Source organism: Eretmochelys imbricata, chromosome 6 (assembly GCF_965152235.1).
Source record: "Eretmochelys imbricata isolate rEreImb1 chromosome 6, rEreImb1.hap1, whole genome shotgun sequence".
Classification (NCBI taxonomy): domain Eukaryota; kingdom Metazoa; phylum Chordata; order Testudines; family Cheloniidae; genus Eretmochelys; species Eretmochelys imbricata.
The window spans coordinates 72317509-72337141 of record NC_135577.1 but is presented as its reverse complement, the minus strand read 5'-3'; the positions used below and the strand labels follow the sequence as shown (position 1 = coordinate 72337141).

General features: G+C 46.1%; 1 protein-coding gene across 2 annotated transcripts; it reads left to right on the top strand.

The window, feature by feature from the left end:
* Positions 1 to 202: 202 nt before the first annotated feature.
* GCHFR (GTP cyclohydrolase I feedback regulator) lies at positions 203 to 19346 on the top strand. Of its 2 annotated transcripts, none has more exons than XM_077818880.1 (3): positions 203 to 339; positions 11563 to 11657; positions 18435 to 19346. In XM_077818880.1, exons 1-3 carry the CDS (start codon positions 304 to 306, stop codon positions 18556 to 18558), a joined length of 255 nt encoding a protein of 84 aa, XP_077675006.1. In that variant the 5' UTR covers positions 203 to 303; the 3' UTR covers positions 18559 to 19346. The 2 variants fall into 2 exon arrangements, with proteins under 2 accessions (XP_077675006.1, XP_077675007.1); XM_077818881.1 differs by lacking the exon at positions 203 to 339 and adding an exon at positions 790 to 925.
* Positions 19347 to 19633: the final 287 nt, after the last annotated feature.

Sequence of the window (19633 nt, the reverse complement as noted above, 5' to 3'; positions counted from 1 at the left end):
ACGCCTCTGCGAGGCTCGCTCAGGTGCGGGGAGCGCCTGCTTCCTTTGCAGCCAGGCACTGAGCGCAGCCAGCCCTGGGCGAAGCCCCGGCAGCACGAGGGCAAAGGGAAGGGTCCTGCGCCGCTCCCCCCGCTGCGGTGCGCCCAGTCCCCTCGGGCTATAGGCTGCCCCGGGCGGGGGTGTGGCCGCGGCTGGCCGGGGTGTCACGTGTGGGAGGCTAAGCTGGGGCTGGAGGCAGAGGCAGACTCCGATCGGGAGCGGTGGGCTCTAGACTCCACCTGGGGGCCGGGGGTAGCCGGGATCATGCCCTACGTTCTCATCAGCACGCAGATCCGCATGGTGAGTGTGCGCTGCCGGCGCATGGCGGGGGTGTCGCACCCTCTCCCTGCCGGCACCCCTCGCCCACTGGGGCCGCTGTTCCGCCTTCCTAGCGGGCGGGCGAGTGGGTGCCTGGCGTAACGGGATCCGGACCGAGCCCTTCCTTCCCCCTCCAGAGGAGCCCAGCCTGCAGCCGTTCTCCCGTCCCCGGCAAGGGCGGGAGCTGGAGATTACTGAGAAATGCAGGCGTAGAGGGGCAGGGCCGGGAACGACTTCCGTGGTTTGAATCATGGCAGCAGGGCGAGTTCTGGCTTCACTCGGGGTTTGTGGCGGCACCAAGCAGATTGCGCGGGGCGCCAGACGCACTCCGGAGCGGATCGTGCCCTCTCTCCTGAGCCCACGCTTGTCCCTGGTGGCAGCTGCTTCTCATTAATGTTTCTGACACGCTGCCTGGTTTATTTCCAGTGCATGGTTTTGTTTGTCTGCTGCTGGCGGTCGGTATAAAATCCAGGCTTGACTATTTGTTTGTGTTTGAATTTTCAAACAGCTGGATGACACTTGATTTCCCCTCTCTAGGGGTGCGATGTACTGCTGTTCAGCTGTGCAGGTAATTTAGTAGCTTTGCAAACATCTGGGTGACAGCTGATTCCTTCCCCCCAAGTTTAATTCCAGGATGCCATGTATATTACCGTTGCCTAGCTGTACAGAGATTTTATTGCATTTTAAAAATAGGTGGATGGCACCTGAATTGCTCCTGTAGTATTAAGATACTGCTGCCCAGCTTTGGAGGTAACTAGTATTTTTGCAAACAGCTGGATGGCAGCTGATTGCCTTCTCACCCCGCATTCCAGGAGTTCAATGTACAGTACTGTTGTCCAGCTGTGTAGGTACCTTCTCCAAACAGCTGGGTGGCAGCTGACTTTCTACTCTCCACTAGGGGTGTGCTGTACTGTTGCCTACTTGTGCAGCTAATATAGTCCTTGACTCTTCTCCTCTTTGCTGTCTTTCCCCTACCCAAGGTAGATCCTGGCACGTGTTACCTGGTTGTGTTTTGACACTTGTACCAGGCTTGATAAATTCCCTCCCCTTTCCCAGGATACATGGTTTACACTTAGAGTCTTGCACATAGCCAGATAACTGTCTCTGGGGCACTGACTGGAACTTGGAGAGGAAAAACCCCAACGGACTGTCCTCTCCCTTTCCTGGGTGTCTCATGTGGGCATCATTCAGGGTATGTCTATGCTAGACTTCTGTACCTCGAGTTAACAGGCAGTCAGTTACAAAAGTCTAGTGTTGGCAAGCCCTTAGGGCTCTGACTGAATAGGAAGAAACATAGTCCATAGCTCAGAGGTAATTTATGGGGGCAAAAGGAAACTAGCTGTTAGAGCCTGAGAGTGTCTGAGAAGGAATTGTCCTGCCATCCAACAAATCAGCACATGTGGCCGCCTTCACCATCGATTTTCACCATTCCCTGCAAATAGTCCTGCCTCCGCTCCTCTGCCTGATGGCCCTACCGAGGGAAATAGGAAGTCTGACCAGGTTACGCATGTTGAACATGCAACAATACCGTTGAAACCATGTTTAAATACTGTTGCTAGCATAGTACTGTGGAAAGGGATGTTTATCTGACAATTGTGCTCTGGGCACTCCAACTAGTCTATAGCCTGCTTGTCTAATCTAGTCATGTACAGGACAAAAACACTGGTTCACACAGGTCAGGAAACACAGTGATTGCTAATAGAGTGTCAGGTGCTGTTTGGATAAAGCCTGAAAAGCAGACAAAAGTTTTGTTTTCTTTATTTTTTAAAGGGGAGACTTGTAAATGTTGACTGAAGTCCAGAATATGAGGATGTGGTTTTTGCAATAAGAAGAAATCGACTGTGAAACAAACAAAGTAACCTGTGGTCAGGAGTTCTGTAAAAAAAAAAAAAATACAAACTCAGGTAGTGGAAGAACTGCTCCTATTACACACCCTCCTGAAACTGCATGTTTTTTATATACAGCGAGAAAACATGATGGTGTGTAGTGGAATAAAGGCTGTCCTGTTTACTGTAATGGGGTTGGGGGAGATGCTTTAACCCTTCACAGGTTATGTAGATGATCCCAAATAGCCACACACCATCTCGTCTTGTTTATAATTCAGTATAATACTTGCTATTTCCAGTGCTTTTAAACGTTTTATTGGTACAGATTTTCATATCTCTGTGTCTGCATGGCCAGGTTGCCTTACTTACCACAGATAAGCTTTGGATGGTAGGAAAATGAGTGTGTGTGTGTGTGTGTGTGTGTGTGACATAGTCACAGTATTCATGTCTCCATTTCATAAATCCTCAGAGCTAATTACAAATACTGGCTCCCAGTCCTGCAGTTGGATTGCTGTGGGCAAACTCCTGTCCCCTCTTAGAGTTCCCTTGGAATCAATGGGTCTTTGCATGGCACAGAGATCCACTCCAGTGGATCCAATTGCAGAATTGGGTGCTCTGATGTGTCACTGGAGAGTCTGGGATCTCAGCTCTTCAATGGGATATAGCAAATGTTATAGAGCTTAAAATTGTCATTGGTCCACAAGTGAAACAACAACTGAAATCAGTAGTGGGCTAATGTACATTTTAAAAAAACAATAATAAAAAAAAAATCCCTGCTTTCACCTGGTCCACATTGGCAATGGCCAGAAGGAGGGGGGCATGGCTGCCACTGTGCTGGACTTAGCTGCCTCTACTGTCCAGTAATTTCATTGCTAAACCAGTAGTGGGTCAAGGTGCACAGCTTCGGGCTGCTAGTTTGTTTGCTTTTGTAACGGTGCCTTTGCCCACCATTACCCTGAACCCACGTTTCAGGAACAGCAAGTACGTGATGTGTCCCTAAGGTTAGTTCATGGAAATCAATACAAGGTCTCCAGGCTCTGTTCCTTTCTTGTTCACAGACCTTGCTATTTCCTTGGCATAACCCCTCTCTTCTCTGTCACTAAGGCCAGGTCTACACTTAAAACTTGCCAGTATAGTAATGTCTATTAGAGAGGTGTGGGTTGTTTTTTATTTTTTACAATACTTGTATAGCCTAGTGTAGATGCAGTTATGCTGGCAAACAAGTGCTTCTGGCACTATAGCTTATTCCATTCAGAGCACAGGTATAAGCTATAGCAGCCAAAGCACTCTTTTGCCAGCTACAAGCTGCATCTATAGTAGGAGGGTATGCCAATATAGCTCTATCAGCAAACCTTTTCTAATGTAGACTTGACCTGAAAACAGCTCCTCCTATGGGCGCCAGGTTTGTATAATTTTCGGCAGTGCCCAGAACGGGTCCAAGCAGAGCCGTCCCATACATAGGACGGACTGGGGCAATCACCCCAGGCCCTGCGCTTTGGGGGCCCCACGCTTTAGGGGGATGCAGGGTCCAGGGTGCCCTGGGTGGTTAGCAGGGGGCCTGGTGCTGGCAGCAGCGAGTGACCCGGCCACAGCCTGCTCTGCCCTGCCGGCTCCTGGCATTGCTTGGGGGAGGGGGCGGAAGCCAGAAAGAGGCGGGGCTGAACCTTGTGGGAAGGGGTGGGATGGGGGTGGGGAGGAGACGGAACAGGAAGAGGCGGGGGTTTGGGGAGAAGGGGTGGAGTGGGAGCTGGGCAGAGCAGGGACAGGAAGAGGCGGAGCGGAGCTGGCTGGGTCGCTCATTGCTGCCGGCACCAGGCCCAGCGCTAACTCCCCAGGCCGCCCTGGACCCTGCATCCTCCTGAAGTGCAGGGCCCTGCAAAGCGTGGGGCCTGGGGTGGTTGCCCTGGTCGGTCCTATGGACGGGGACGGCTCTGAAAATATAAGCCCGAACATTGGTGAAGCCAGGCCCACCTTCCTGAATATTGGTGGAGCATGGGCATCACGGGCCCATATAACTCACCGCCTATGGCTCCTCCCCCTATTGAAGTCAAGGGCAAAATGGAAAAACTGCCAGTGACTTCAGTAGGAGCAAGATCAGGCCCTGAGTCTGTACTTCTAGACTGTTTGGGGTTGTTTCATCCCCTCTGGGCACACCCCTGGTTCTCCCCTTCTGAAATTCCATGGAACTTCTGGGCTCCAACATTCATCTCTCTTGTAAAAACAAAATCATCATATTTTCTTGCTCCTTCAACCTTGATGGCTCCAGAGACGACTACTTTCTGCTGCTGCTTTCTATCCACTGCCAGCTCTACCATACAGCCGGCCAGAAATGTAATCGACCTGTGATGAGGAAGAGCAAATATTTCCCGTTTGCCTGGGGCAGTAAAATCCTTTGACACAATGTCAGTTTTACCCTCATGCTCTTCTTAACTAAGTTTAAGTAGTTAAAATGAGCTTTTAACTATTGCATTTGGTGCCTATGGTCTAGTGATGGCTGTACTAGGTTCCAGAACATGTGGGAGAGACCCCCTCTTGGACACAGCACCTGTCCTCCATGGTCAGTTGTAGCAGTTGATAATGCTCTGTCAAATAGAGGACAAGGAGCCAGGATTATTGGTTTCTCATTCTGTGGCCTCACAGAAGTCACTTAGACACTGTACCTCCATTTCTGTTTCTGTAAAAATAGGGCCAAGGTGGATAAAAATAGATTTTATTTTTGTTGAGACCATAAAAAATTAGATTTTTTTTAAAACTTAAACTGGATTTTTTAGCTTTGTTATTTAAATAATTTTTCTTTTTAAAAATAAACTGGTTTAAAATGAAATCTGAATTTAATACAAAACTTATGATAATGTCTAAATATTTACATAAAAGTTAAATATGCTGAATCCATGAGCTTATATCAGAAACCTTGAGTTAAAGACTGTTTTTTAATATAAAGAATCAGGGGAAAACATCCGGCTTTTGAGATCAAGCTTCATAAGTGTGGCACAATAGTTCGTGTACTGTATTAAGGGCTTATTTTGCATAATAAAAATAAATGTCATATGCTGTTTTGTGTGTTTAATTAAATTCCAGTTACCACGCTAATGCAGCATAACACAAATCATAAGCAAAAAGTTAATTATCTAGTAAATAAAAGAAATATATCATTCACCATTTTCAAACATACTAAAAATGTACAATTAATAAATAAGAATCTGAAAATATTAAGCTATATAATTGCTTGTATAAATGTCTGTAGTTATAGTGTACCCTGCAAGGTAGCAAAAAGATGTAACAAATCCAGTGTAAAGGCTCTATTTAGTTATAAATCAACATGTGAGATTTGGAGATTTTTCAGAGCAGGTTAGACAAACACCTGTCAGCAGTGGTCTAGATCAGTGGTTCCCAAACTTGTTCCACCGCTTGTGCAGGGAAAGCCCCTGGCGGGCCGGGCTGGTTTGTTTGCCTGCCGCGTCCTCAGGTTCGGCCAATCGCGGCTCCAGGCCAATGGGAGCTGTTGGAAGCAGTGGCCAGTATGTCCCTCGGCCCGCGCCGCTTCTAGAAGCGCCCTTTGGCCTGGAGCAGCGAACCGCGGCCACTGGGAGCCGCAATTGGCCAAACCTGTGGATGTGGCAGTTAAATAAACCATCCCAGCCCACCAGGGGCTTTCCCTGCACAAGCAGCGGAAGAAGTTTGGGAACCACTGATCTAGATAATACTTGTCCTGCCATGAGTGCAGGGGACTGGACAAGATGACCTCTTGAGGTTCCTTCGAGTACTATGATTCTATGTTTTAGTGGTTATATCAATGAATGAGAATGCACCTTTCTTTAGAAAATAACTGAAGCACAAATGGAAGAGTTTATTAAAATCAGTTATTTAAATCAAGGCTTTCCATTAGATGATTTAAATTGCCTTGATTTAAATCAATCCACCCTGAGTAGGGGTGATAAGTGACTACTTCACAGGTTGTGAAGACTAAAAAATAAATGGCTGTAAAGCATTCTGAATTCTGTGGCTCGAAGTGCTACAGACAGGCAGAGTATTAGGTGTTTAAGGTGCTTTGTTCTCGAGTCCTCCTTTCCTCACCAAATGCACTCTCCTCCTGGACTGTTGTCCTGTGGGTTGTCTTTAGTTCCTGTTAGCCCTGTAATTTCTATTATGTTGGAGGACTCTGTTACAAGACTGTTGTCCCCAGACATAGTTAAAACACAGTTCATTCTTACGGTGTAGATGGGAACTAACTGTTTTAACCATAATCAATATAGTCTGGTAACGGCCATGCAAAAGCCCAGAGCCATAGTATAATTCAGGAACAAGGTTAAAACATGGTTTGGTCTCATCCATGTTGTAAGACTGACCCGTGTTCTGATTGTATCCAGGGCTACCATGTTTTAACCTAGCCCCCCGCCTTACACATTACAGTATAATTACGACCTTGGTTTGTGAAGTTCTTTGGGGCAGAGAATGTTCTGTAAAATGACATATTTGTAGCACAATGTAAATGCTCTTTAATACAAGCAGTTGGGATATACATGGCACAATGTAAAGCACCTCTGTCTTCCTACCTCCATCCCATTTGTTTTTCTTCGCTTTAAAGAGTACATGCCAATCACTTTACATTTCATTGGCATGTCTCTGTACCTGGTTATTCCCAGACATGGTCACCAGCATCTTCCTCTCATTTCATGAAACCACATTTGTCTGCTAGAGAATTCCTCTGGAAGAAGGATCTTTTTGAAACCCCATCTGCACCTCTCCTTGGTCAGCCAGCAGAGGGCTCTGCTAGAGCAATATGCCTAAGGCTCACACTTCCATTGGGAGAGGAGACAGCTCCTGTGTCCTGTTGGAAGTGCTTAAGTGGGCAAACAACATCAGTAAGCAAACACTGGCTGGCCCTTGTCTCTTGGAGCTCCTGCTAAGGGGCTGTTTAATTATGGTGTAGATGTTCGGGCTCGGGCTGCAGCCTGAGCTCTGGGACCCTCCCACTTCGCAGGGTCCTAGAGTCTGGGCACCAGCCTGAGGCCAAACATCACACTGATGCCCAAACATCACCGCAATTAAATTGCCTGAGCCCTGCGAGTCTGAGTCAGCTGGCACAGGCCAGCCGCGGGTTTTTAATTGCAGTGTAGGCATACCCTGAGTGTCTTCACTACAAACTTTGGTCAACATAAGTTATGTCAGCATAAAGCCTCCGCAGTTAGTATATCGCTTGTGTGCATGCATCCTTGGGTCTTTGTGTCGGCGGTGCGTGTACTCACCAGGAGGGCTTGTATCCCAGTATGCATCCTGCCATTGTCCAGTGCACTGTTTTTTGGGAAGTTTTGGCAATGTGTGGTGGGGCAGAAACAAGTCACGAAGGCGTGACTGGGAACCAGGGGTCAACTTCCTAGCATGCAACTGTCTCCATCCTGTAATGTCATCTATATCCCATAATTTTCATGCCTTTTTAAAAATCCCACGAACCTGCACCATGCTCCTCGCTGTCTGCCATCTCTGACAGAACCATGGTGTCTGCACAGCTCTGCACTATTGTCATACATGTTGCAAGCAGAGGATGCACGATCCCCTGGTATTAGCAGAGCTGCAAGAATAACTGAATCAGCAGGGAACATGATGATTGCCTGACGGTCAGATTGCTGTGGGACATAGCGAGAACCAATTCAAGGTTGTTGGTGGCATTCACAGAGCATCTGCAGATGGGGGAGTGTCCGTTCTTGGCCCGAGAAATGAGCACTGACTGGTGAGATCACACTGTAATGTAGGCTTGGGATGACAAGCAATGACAACAGAACTTTCGGATGCGCAATTCCACATTCCTGGATCTGTGTTTCGAGCTCGCCCCAGCCCTCCAACTCAGATACATCAAAATGGGAGCTGCACTGGCACCGGAGAAATGAGTGGTGATCACACTGTGGAAACTTTCAATATTCAATTGCTACCAATCAGTGGGAAATCATTTTGGAATTAAAAAATTCACCGTGGGGGCCACTGTCATGCAAGTGTGCAGGGCCATTAATCATCTCCTGCTATGCAGGATTATGACTCTTGGCAATGTGCAGGACATAGTGGATGGATTTGCAGCTATGGAATCCAGAATTGCAGTAGAGCAATAGACAGTGTACACTTCCCCATTCTGGCATCAGACCACCTTGCCACAGAATACATAAAACAGAAAGAGCTACTTTTCTATGGTTATGCAAGTGTGAGTGGATCACCCGGGGATGCTTCACCAACATCAGTGTTGGCTGGTCAGGAAAGGTGCATGACGCTCCCATCTTTAAGACGACAGGACTGTTCAGAAAGCTACAATCAGGGACTTTCTTTCTGGACTGGTGGATTATTACTATGTTGAAATTCCAATAGTGGTCCTGGGGGACCCAGCCTTCCTCTGGCTCATGAAGCTGTACACCAGCCATCTCGACAGCACTAGGGAAAGATTCAGCTTCCGGCTCAGCAGATGCAGAATGACAGTTAAATAAACTTTTGGTAGATTGAAGGGACGATGGTGCTTTTTATTCACAAGATTAGATCTCAGTGAAAAAAGCATCCCAATGGCTATAGCTGCCTGCTGCGTCCTGCATAATAATTGTGAAGCAAAGGGGGAAAAGTTGCTGAGGTGGAGCTGGAGCTGCTGTTTACTGTGTCTCACTGTTAAAATGCTCTTTCAAAGCCTCCCTGACCCATAAAGCTCCAAGTTGATCTCTTCTAATAGCCCTTGTGTCCGGCTGTTCAAACTCAGCAATGTGTGGTGGTGTATTGTGCTCTACCTGGCCTGCTGTTTTGGGGCCCGTTAGGAATTGCGTGGTGCTTGGTTTGCATCTCTGAATATAACTCTCACAATGCATCTAGTAATTTTGTGGTGTTTGCTGTACATTTATGATAATTACACTGTTTGTTACTGAGCCTATGAGTATCAAGTAAGTGGGTGTTAGGCACTCTGCAGCATATATTTTGAACCAATAAAGAGGAATTGTTTTCCAAATAATTTTTATTCAGTAACAAAATCAGTGCAAAGAAAAATCTGTGCAATTTAAAAGCAAATACACTGAAAACTTAATAAAGTAATGAAACATCACTTAACAAGGGGAAAGAATTGTAATGCCCATGTTACCTACAGTAGCTGTGGCTCTCACAGGTCAGTAGGTGTGAAACTGGTTGTCCTTAATGTTCCCTGGAGTAGAATAGGGACGTGGCCCCCCTGATGCCATGTGTCGCGGGGGTGTGTAGGGAAGTGCTGCAATGGAGTTCTCCAGGGACTGCAAAAGGAGAGGAGCTTGGGATTGGTGAACCTGTAGGTCCACAAGAGTTTCCAGCATTTTGACTTGCTGCTGGAGAAGCCCCATTATGTCCTGGTGCATCTCCCTCTCCTTTTCCTGCTGGGACTCCTGGGCCTTCCTTCTCCATACCGTCCGCAATGTGTGCAGCTGCAGGCACTGTTATCAGTATAGTCACGATGAACAGTAAAAGTTAAGGTTCAGAACTCCCTTCTTTTGCTCCCCTAAAGTTTTAAACAAGACATGCTTGCTGACATTTCTGCTTTGGAATGCTTGTGCACGGTGCTACTCACAGCGGCAGCGATATTGAATATGGCTTGCTAGAAGTGAGGGAAATGAGGAGGCAATTGCTTGGTTGCATGAAACTATGAGTGTAGGCCAAGAGCACTGAATACTGGTACCATTTCCCACAGGCGGTGATGATTTAGCTGAGATCTCACTCCTGAGGGTAACAAAGTCACAGAGAGCACAGATACTGCTGATGTCCCGAAGCTGTCCAGGCCCACATGCCGCTAGCCTGCATGCTGCAATGGTGCCTGCCAAAGTTAGCACTATCTGGTGTGGGAAAGTGTCCTACAGCAGAGGGAGTAATAAGGTTGCCATCTCTGGAAACCTTTGGCAGAGGGTTGCAGAGTACCTCCATGGAAGTTCCATTGAGATCTCTCAGAGGATTCAAGGGACATAAGCAAGGAACATTACAGGGGAATGACAAACAGATAACTCTACCTCTGTTGTACCTATACCTCTTCTAGTATGAGTAAATTAATTAGCAGTTGTTAGTTGTGTCCTATTAAATTGAGGTGCCATCAGTACATCATTGTGATGGGAAATACAGTTACACTTACCCAAAATTCCTTCCCCTGCATTGGGCTCGCCGATGATCAACTGCCAGGATTGACTGGGCTGCAGTGGAGTCTCAAACAGGTGCTGGATCATGGCATAGCTGGACCCTCCGGTCGCATGTCCCCCATCCTCCTCCACCTTCTACTCGTCCTTGCTGGTCATGCCAGGGACTGTGACTTGGGCTCCTCAGAGGTTTTCATGGTCGTTTGTGGGGTGGTGGTGGGGTCTTCACCAAGCATGGCATGCAGCCTTTGTAAAAGCGGCAGGTCTGAGGCTCTCCACTGGATCGACTGCTGGCCTTCCGATACGCCTGCCACAGTTCCTTCGCTTTCCCACAGTACTGGTGCTGATCCCTGCTGTACCCTTCTGCATCTCCCATGCAATCTGCTCGTAGACATCCACGTTTCTACAACTGATCCATAGCTGTGCTTGGACACAAAAGCTCTTCTTCCCACAGGCCTCAGAGGTCCAATACCTCCTGTTTACACCAAGCTGGAGCGTGTAGCTGGCATTGGTCAGTTGGGTGGTTGCACAGAACAATGGAGAGCAAATAGAGGTGTGCTCACCAACCAGGACAATCAGGAAAAGGCATTTCAAAAATGGGAAGGCCTTTAAGCTGGGGCTTCTGGTCTCTGTGACCCCTAGGGCAGTGGATTTCACAATTATGACTACAGCAGTCAGTGTCGGGCATTCTGCGACAGCTGGTGGAGGACTTTTAAGGTCGACATAGTAATGCAATGTCTTGACTCGCAGTGTGTTGATCTCAGTACATCAACCATGGCTCAATGCCACTCGGGGAAGTGATGTTACTGTGTCACTATAATGGGACACTTACATTGGTGGGAGACAAATTTAAGCTTAGACACATGCATTATTAGGTCAACACAAGGTGGCTTACATTGACCGAACTTTGTAGTGTAGACCAGGATTTAGAGAACAAAGAGGTTTCCAATAAACATGATTTCTCCTGCCCACCTACAACAGATTCTCCTCTCCATCTCCTTCCCAGTAGTTCTCCTTCCTAGATGTGCTGCTTGCGATCCTGGTAGCAGGAGTGTAACTTGGCAAACAAGTGCAAGAAATAACCTTCCCCACAAAGTCTCACATTTCTCGTGGATGTGGGTGGGGAACATACCCTACCTCGCATGGCAAGGGTTTGCTCTTTGGGCTTTTTGTCTCTTCTCTGTTTAAGCTGTCCCTTGAATGGTGGGATGAAGAAATGCACGGACTATGGTATTTTTTCTCATCTGCTGAATTTTAATTTCCTTCTGCAGGAAGTTGGACCCACAATGGTTGGAGATGAACATTCTGATCAACATCTGATGGACTACCTGGGTGCCATTAAGAGGAACATGCTGGGGAACCATTTGTAAGTATTTCTGTGCTACTTCTCTCTCCGCTTCCCTTTCCTCACCATCCCCAATCCTTTGTCAGGTACCCCTCCCTCAACCTAGCAGCGGCAGTTTTCTTTTCTCACTCTTGAAGTTTCTCATTGAAGAGAGAAGGTGGATGAGGTCATATCTTTTATTGGACCATCTTCTCTTGGTGAGAGAGACAAGCTTTTGAGCTTACACAGACTCCTCTTCAGGTCTGGGAAAAGTACTTAGAGTGTCACAGCTAAATGCAAAGTGGCACAGATTGTTTAGCATAAATAAACACATATTTCAAGGGACCTTTCAAGGTGAAGTGGCCCATTAATGCCCTTCCAGTCTGTCTCATTAAGACAGATGTAGTAGTGTACTGTAATGAAACTACAAAAAGAAAAGGAGTACTTGTGGCACCTTAGAGACTAACAAATTTATTTGAAAAAAGAAAAGGAGTACTTGTGGCACCTTAAGCTTTCATGAGCTACAGCTTATGCTCAAATAAATTTGTTAGTCTCTGAGGTGCCACAAGTACTCCTTTTCTTTTTGCGAATACAGACTAACAGGGCTGCTACTCTGAAACCTGTAATGAAACTAGTGTTTCTGTCAATGAGGCTGCTACCCTGAAGCCTATCTCTCAACAAACATTGCAGTGGATCCAGAGAACATCCCTTTATGTCCAGTTTTTTCTTCAAAAGAACAAGGTCATCAGCATGAATCCCAGTTAATAGACTTTATCCATAATGGGCCTGCTTTGCAAAGATTTCCAGATAATTTGACCTACTCTTTACAGATGGAGAAATTGAGGCACATAGGGTTAAGTGTCATGTATTTTTAATGTATTTAGGTGCTTCACTCCCACTAAAATCATTGGGATTTAGGGTCAGATTTTTAAAGGTGTTTAGGCACCTAAGTGATTTACCAAAGACCACCTAGCAAATTAGCAGCAGAGTTAGGATTAGAACTTGGGAACTCTTTTTTGCTGTTAGCCCTGTATAAAGTTTGCACTGCCTCTTAGTTTCCTGTTTAAAACAAACAACAAAAACAATATTTATATGAGAGGGGCAAGGTAGTGATGTAATATCTTTTATTGGACCAATGTCTTTTGGTGGAAAGGGCCCACACCTGAAGAAGAGCTCTGTGAAGCTCAGAAGCTTGTCCCTTCCACCAACAGACACTGCTCCAATAAAAGATATTACCTCACCCACTTTGTCTTTCTAATATCCTGGGACCAACACGGCTGCAAATAATATTTGTATTGCGTTTTTCATCTGCCAGTCTCAAAGATCAGCAAGGCTATGTCTACGCTGCATTAAAACACCTGCAGCTGACCCATGTCAACTGACTCGGGCTGCTGGGCTATAAAACTGCAGTGTAGAAATTTGGGCTTGGGCTGGAGACTGGGCTCTGGGACCCCACAATGTGGGAGGGTCTCATAGCTTGGCTCTACCCCGTGCCTGAATATCTGAACTGCGGTTTTACAGCTCTGCTGCCTGAGCCCCGCAAGCTCAAGTCAGCTGACACAGGTCAGCCGTAAGTGTTTTATTGCAGTGTAGACATAGCCATAGTGTCTCTATCCCCAGGATGTAAGCGGTAGAAATTGAGGCACAGAGGAGTGAAGTGACTTGCCTAGGATGATGCAGCAGCAAGTCACTGTCTCCAGTACTATTATATCTCATTGCCAGGAAGCATTTCTTAATGCTAAGCTTACATCTTTCCTTTTTCTGTAGGGATGTTCCCATTTTACCACCCTAATGTCCTTGCTGTTTACGGTCTCCAAATATCTGTAGGCGCTTATCATGGTGCACACCTTTCTTCTCCTAGCTCAACCAAGCTCGGCATAGTTCGCTTTTTAATCTTTCCTCATGATTCAGTCCTTTATCCAGCCCTCTAATCATTTTGTTGCTGTTATCTGAACTCCTGCCAGTTATTAATATTTCTGGTACTCAGGTGCCCAGAACTGAACACAATAATCCAGGTACAATTTCGCCAGAGCTGCATTGAGAATGACTCACTTCCTGGCTCCCTGATTTGGTTCCTGGTCTGTTTTGCTGCTAGAGTCCATTGCAAGCTGACACCCTGTTTAGCCACTCTCTGCTGTTGTCCAGATGTCCGTTTTGAGTGCGTGAACCAGTGCCCATTGAAATCAATAGGAGCCTTTCCATTGACTTCAGTGGGCAGTGAATTTCTAATTTCTCCCCAGACATATTAGTTTGTATGTTTCCAACTGGAGTTTTTAATGCTGTTTTCTGGCATAGTTCTAGTTTCTCTAGGTCCCTGCTTATTATTTTGCTGCTTGCATTGATTTTGACACCACCTTCCACTTTAGTATAACTTATAAGTGTTACTGACGTTGTTTGCATCCAAAGTCCATTCTTACTTGATCTGCTTATTTCTCTTTGACAAAAATCATTAAAACAGTGGAGGAGAAGCTATTAGATTTCTCTGCTGACTGGAGTCCACCTCCATCTTTGAGTGGAGGAGGAGAAAAAAACCGAGCAGCATTAATTACACAGAAGGCGCCTACTCATTTCCCCCTGTATCCTGAAACTTTAGTGATCAGAGCTTTGCAAAACTCCTTCCTCACTCATCATCCTGGCAAATGAAGGCCTAAGTTATCTACCCCTACAGAACTTAAATTCTCAGTTGGGGAAGAAAAAGTTCTAGTCCTTGTGATTGAAGAGATCCTTCCAAACATAAACCAATGCAGTGCTGTCTTCCTGCATTTGAAGACACAGTTCTAGTACCTCTTCTGCCCCATAGTTTAGCCTAATTAATGGCAACAGAGTGGAATTTACAAGTCTCTAATCAGTTTCATGCTGCTATTCAAAACCACCGGGTGGCAATGAAATCGTTAAGAAATTCAGTTTTTCGAGCTGCTGCCACAGGGCTACAGACAGGGGCAGGCAATAGAGTAATGCAGGGGGGAAGAGGACCCCAGAAAAAAGGAGGCCTATGGTAAAGCAGTGGATGCATCCCTACGTCACTGCTGCAGTCACCACCAGGTTTGGTTTTGTTTGTTTTTAAAGGAGGAATAACACGAAAAATATCCTTGTCACTCCCAGTAGCGGGGGGGGTGAGACGGGGATGGGACGTGGACGGGACGTGGACGGGCTTCAAATTTGTAAGACACATACCAGTCAGAAGCAGTTGCAAAAACAAATCATGACAGAGGTACAGCATCTGATAGCAATCCCAGAATCTATTCCTGTCCCGCAGTAGTGGGGCTGGGCTTCCCACCAGGGAGTTGGCCCCAGGACCCACCTCCCGCCCTGCATATTTTGTATCTGCTTCAGGCTAGTAGGTGTCTTGTAAATAGTGCAAGCTAATTATCACCCCACCCATTTGCTAGGATGGCATGCGTACAGGATAGTTCTTGATGGCCACAGCGAAGAGCAGCAGCTCCGTGCTGCCTTTCCCACTGCTGGGGTTGAGCAAGAGGAGACGGGGAGTATGAAGAAAATAACCCCCTTGGAATGCAGCAGCTCACTCCCGCTGAGGACAGTTGCTGCATTCCAAGGGCATTAGCCCAGCAGAACCTGTTTAGAATGACATGAAACTTTACTATAGGAAGAGCAAAGCTTAACTCCATGCATCTCCAGGATTTTCTGTCTACCTCATTGTAAATAAAGCTTCACAATGGGTAGATTTCACTGTGTTCTGGATCCACAGTAGTGATTCCATAATTAAGTTGTATAACCAGCATTTGATTATAAGCCTGAAGCTCACTCACAAACCAATGCATTTAGGTCTGAGTTTGCAGAGAGCCTGAAATAAAAGCTGTAAGGGAGGTGAATGGTGCCTGAATTCATGTTAACTCAGGTGCCTAATCATAACACTAAAATTAACGATTTCACTGCCTGTAAGAAAGACAGATGATCACATTGTGTAGAGCTGCACAGTTTACTGAGAGTGGCATTTCATTTTAGAACCACCACCTTTTCCCACCCACAGTCTGACCTGTGGAGTGGAGCCGAGAGGAGATCTGAGCCCCAGTAAGGGGAGAGCTAGTACTGCATTGCCAGCAGGGCATCTAAGCCACCTCCCCACCCAGGGCGGGTCTGGTTGTCTTTGGGGTAGGTGTAGGGCCAGACAGCTTTCCTCCTTGTGACGGCTGTTCTGCTGGAGGCGGGCTGCAGACTCAAGCAGGTGTCACTGCATCAGTTGCAGGTGGGTCACACGGCCAGGCTTTTCCTGTAACTGAAGGATAGTACCTTTGTTTTTTTCTTCCCCAAATAAATAAATGAAAGCTTAGAATTTGCCTACACCACAGGGCTGGGAGGCTGAGTCCAAAGCATGTGTCTGTTGTGCCTATTTCTTAATCTAGCCCTGCTCCAGGGTGTATCCAAATCCCAAACGAGCATGTGTGATCCTATTTTGAAGGTCTGCACAGGCTCCTGGGAGTTTCATTTGGTGTCCCCAGCAGGCTGAGCTTGGAAAAGCACCGTAACTCTTTTTTTCCAGCTCGAGCCTTCGGATCATTTAGGTTAGACTCTCCCAATTTGGCACATTCATGCAATAGTTGCAGTACCTGTCACTATTGTTTTGGAAGGCTTCATGGTTAATGTGAATTATTCAGGATGCATCTGAGGTTACCGTAATTTGGTAAGCTCAGAGTTTAAGCTCTGCATGATGTCTGCTGAAGTTATAGTTCTCTCTGCTGGTTTTTAGCTGGAAGGGAGGAATTTGTAAATTCTGACAGCCAATCCACACAGTTTCAGACAGGCTACAAACACTGATGACTATAATCCTTAAGTGAAATAGGATGCTCTTTTGTCTGATCAACGAAGGGTCTTGGGACTAAGGCACAGGGCAAGGAATCCAACCGGGGTTCTGATCATGGCTCACCACCAACTTGCTCAAGTACAAACTTCCCTGCCTCAGTTCCTTCACCTGCATAATGGAACTTACCTCAACATGTGAGCCTAAATTGACACTTAAAAAGCATGTTGAAAGCCTCTTACGGGAAGTATTAAGTTCAAAAGCAGTTGTAATACATATCTTTATATCACACCTATAATTATAACGAAGTGTAGTGTGTCAGAAGAAATAAAATAGAAGTCTTCAGCAAGCTCTCACATCTCAGCATTATTATACTTTAAAAATACCCCCCCACACTTTAGTAATAATTTAGAACCTCAACTTTAGCAACTTTGGGAATTTCTTTGGGGTTTTTTAGTGTCTGGAAGTCAGGAAATTTATAATTAAGATTCCACAAACAGCTTTAACGCTGATCCCATAGCTCCAATCATTATCAGCATATCTGTTGGTATAGTCATATCCTGGCAGATAACTAGGTAGCTTTTCCAATCAGTTTTTATATGCATTACATCCAAAAAACTAGAGTAAAAGAACATTATTAAGGATGCAAAGTCAAGTACTTATTTTAGGAAATGCCAGAATTAGGGTTGTCTGTCCAACCTTTATTAAGCCCCTTGTGCATATACATTATGGTACAGTCTAATTACAGTATCATACTCTTCATCCCCCTCCCCCCAAATAATAGCTACCTCATTCAGTGCACACAGTTTGGATGAACAAGCCAGTCCGCACTGGTCCCTTGTCCAGTCTGTCTCCCCATACATCCCTTCTCATTCCCAGTCTCCACCCCACAGGCTCCTTATCCCAACCTACTCCTGTTGTCGCCCTCCCCATTCTGGCCATTGTCCCCTCTGCATTTGAGTCAGGCTTCTTTCACCTCCATGCAGCCTGATTGCCAGCAAGGGGGAGCACAGTCTCCTTGCTTCTGTTACCATGACCAACCTGGAGAATCAATTGCAAGGACAGTCCTGCTCTGCGTGGAGCATGCTCAGTGCAGACAATCTTCAGAGAATTTAGCTGCAAAACTCTAGTATGTCTACTGAGCCAGTGTGAACTCAAGATTTTTCATAGGCTCATAACTTGGTCAAAGTTGGGAATCTTCGTGAGAACAGAAAAAGGCTCCCCCTGACAAATTTCAAGCCCAGGTTGCAAACCACAGGGGCACCAGAGCGTCTCACGTAAACTAAGAATTTTTTTTAACATGAGCAAACAAACAGTGTATATTTCTCATCGCCACCTTAGGAATGTCTGAATACTTTTTGCGAAAACTTTCCAATGCAATTCAGCCTGAGGCAGACACCCAGCATAGAAAGCTTCAGCCTGAATGGTCAAAGTTATGAGCAACTGAAAATAGGCTCATAGAATGGGAAAGGGCAGGCAACCTTAACTACCAGTTCTGCCTAGAATGTATTCACCTTCTAACAGGGCTCTTCTCTCCTTGTGGCAGTGTGGCTATGAGTGTTTCTGCACACTGGCTGCCTAAGAAACTCGATTTTGAAGCCTTCAACCAATACCTATTTCAGGTCTCAAGTCCCCTGCAGCAGACCTTCAAAGAGAAATAAAATGCTGCTTCCTCTCTCAGATCAGTAAAGGGATTCTCCTCATTTTGGTAAGGCCCCAACAGTGCACAGGTGGGAGTTGGTTCAACAGCTCAATCTTCTAAAAGGCTGAGGCACCCAATCAGACTGGTTTTGGACAATTACACTCCAATTTTAGGTGGCTCTTTAATTCTGGGCAAATTTGCTTCACAGAGTTTGAAACCTGTGGTTGTTAGTCTCAGTGTAGTATAACAGGACATTGCACATTTGGTGGGCTCTATCTCAGAGTGGCGACAGCAGTGTCTTGCACAGGATTAACTTGATTTTGCTGGAGACACAAAGTCTGTTTAGCAAGGGAAGCTGTTCCTCTTCCATCCATTGTGACCTTCCCATCTTGTTTCCTTTCTTCTTTTTTGGCTGCAGCTGGGAGTACTACGTGAATGATGCACCCCGTATTGTGTTGGACAAGCTGGAGAAATATGGCTACCGAGTGGTCAGCATGACAGGGGTGGGCCAGACCCTGGTTTGGTGCCTCCACAAGGAGTAGCATGGAAGACTGTAGTGTTCCACCTGCACAAGACATTGCTGCGGATCATCTAGCACAGGACTGGCCTTGAGCTTCCCCATTAATTAATTCTTTTTTGTCCCAGTTTCCAGGCATGCTCAAGGGAAGTGCTGTATAGTCAAAACTTCACATAATGGAAAACTACCATCAATGCCATTAGATGAGCTCTAAGGGGAAGGAGATGTGCCCACTCAATTCTAAGGGTAAATCATGCATGAATCCTTTGGAGATTGGAGGGCTCCTCCTAAGTATTGTCTGAATGGCAGTCTGGGAAATGCCAGCACTTCAAGTGTTAATCTTGCCCATTCAGTACGTATTTGAGTGAGGTCAAACACTAGCCTGGTCTTGCCCCTGGAGAAGTTAAGCATTGGTCTTCTCGCTCATGAGGCCACCATTTAAATACAGCCCCTGCTCAGTCCTCAGAGTAGGTCAAGCATAGACTACTTGTTGCAATCTCCCTGGAACAGTAAGAACAGGATGCCAGACACTGACCCGGTCCTTGCTATTTGAACAAGCTCCCCTTAGCATTGAGAACAGTTTGAACGTTGACTCTCAAGTGGGATTATGGTTGGCGTGGGCAGACATTGTCCTGGTCAGCCCTGAGACTGCCATTCCAGTGTAACACATGGTCTTTGAAATATCTTTAGAGAAGTACATCACTGGAGAAAGGTCCTGTGACTATTTCAGGTATTGGTTGTGTAATCTCACAAACTGCATATAATTCCTGGATTGATTTGTACTGATCAATTCCTACTGTAGCCAATGAAGTAATAAAGAATTAATATAAAGAGACTGTGTGATTTTCTTCCATGGGCTACTTTCAGCAGTCAGATTTGTGTGACTGGAGAAGCTATATGAAAAACTTCTGCTCCTGTGTAAAAAATTCAAGACCTAATCCTGACAGATGTTGAGCAGCTACAACTTTTAAATCTGTGGGAGCTGCATTTTGTTAGCACCTCTCAGAAAAAGGTCCTCAGTTACAGGGCAGCTACGGTTTTAAAGTCTAGATTAGGTGACAGCCATCTCCCCCTTTCATCAAAGGACTGTGTGGATGCTG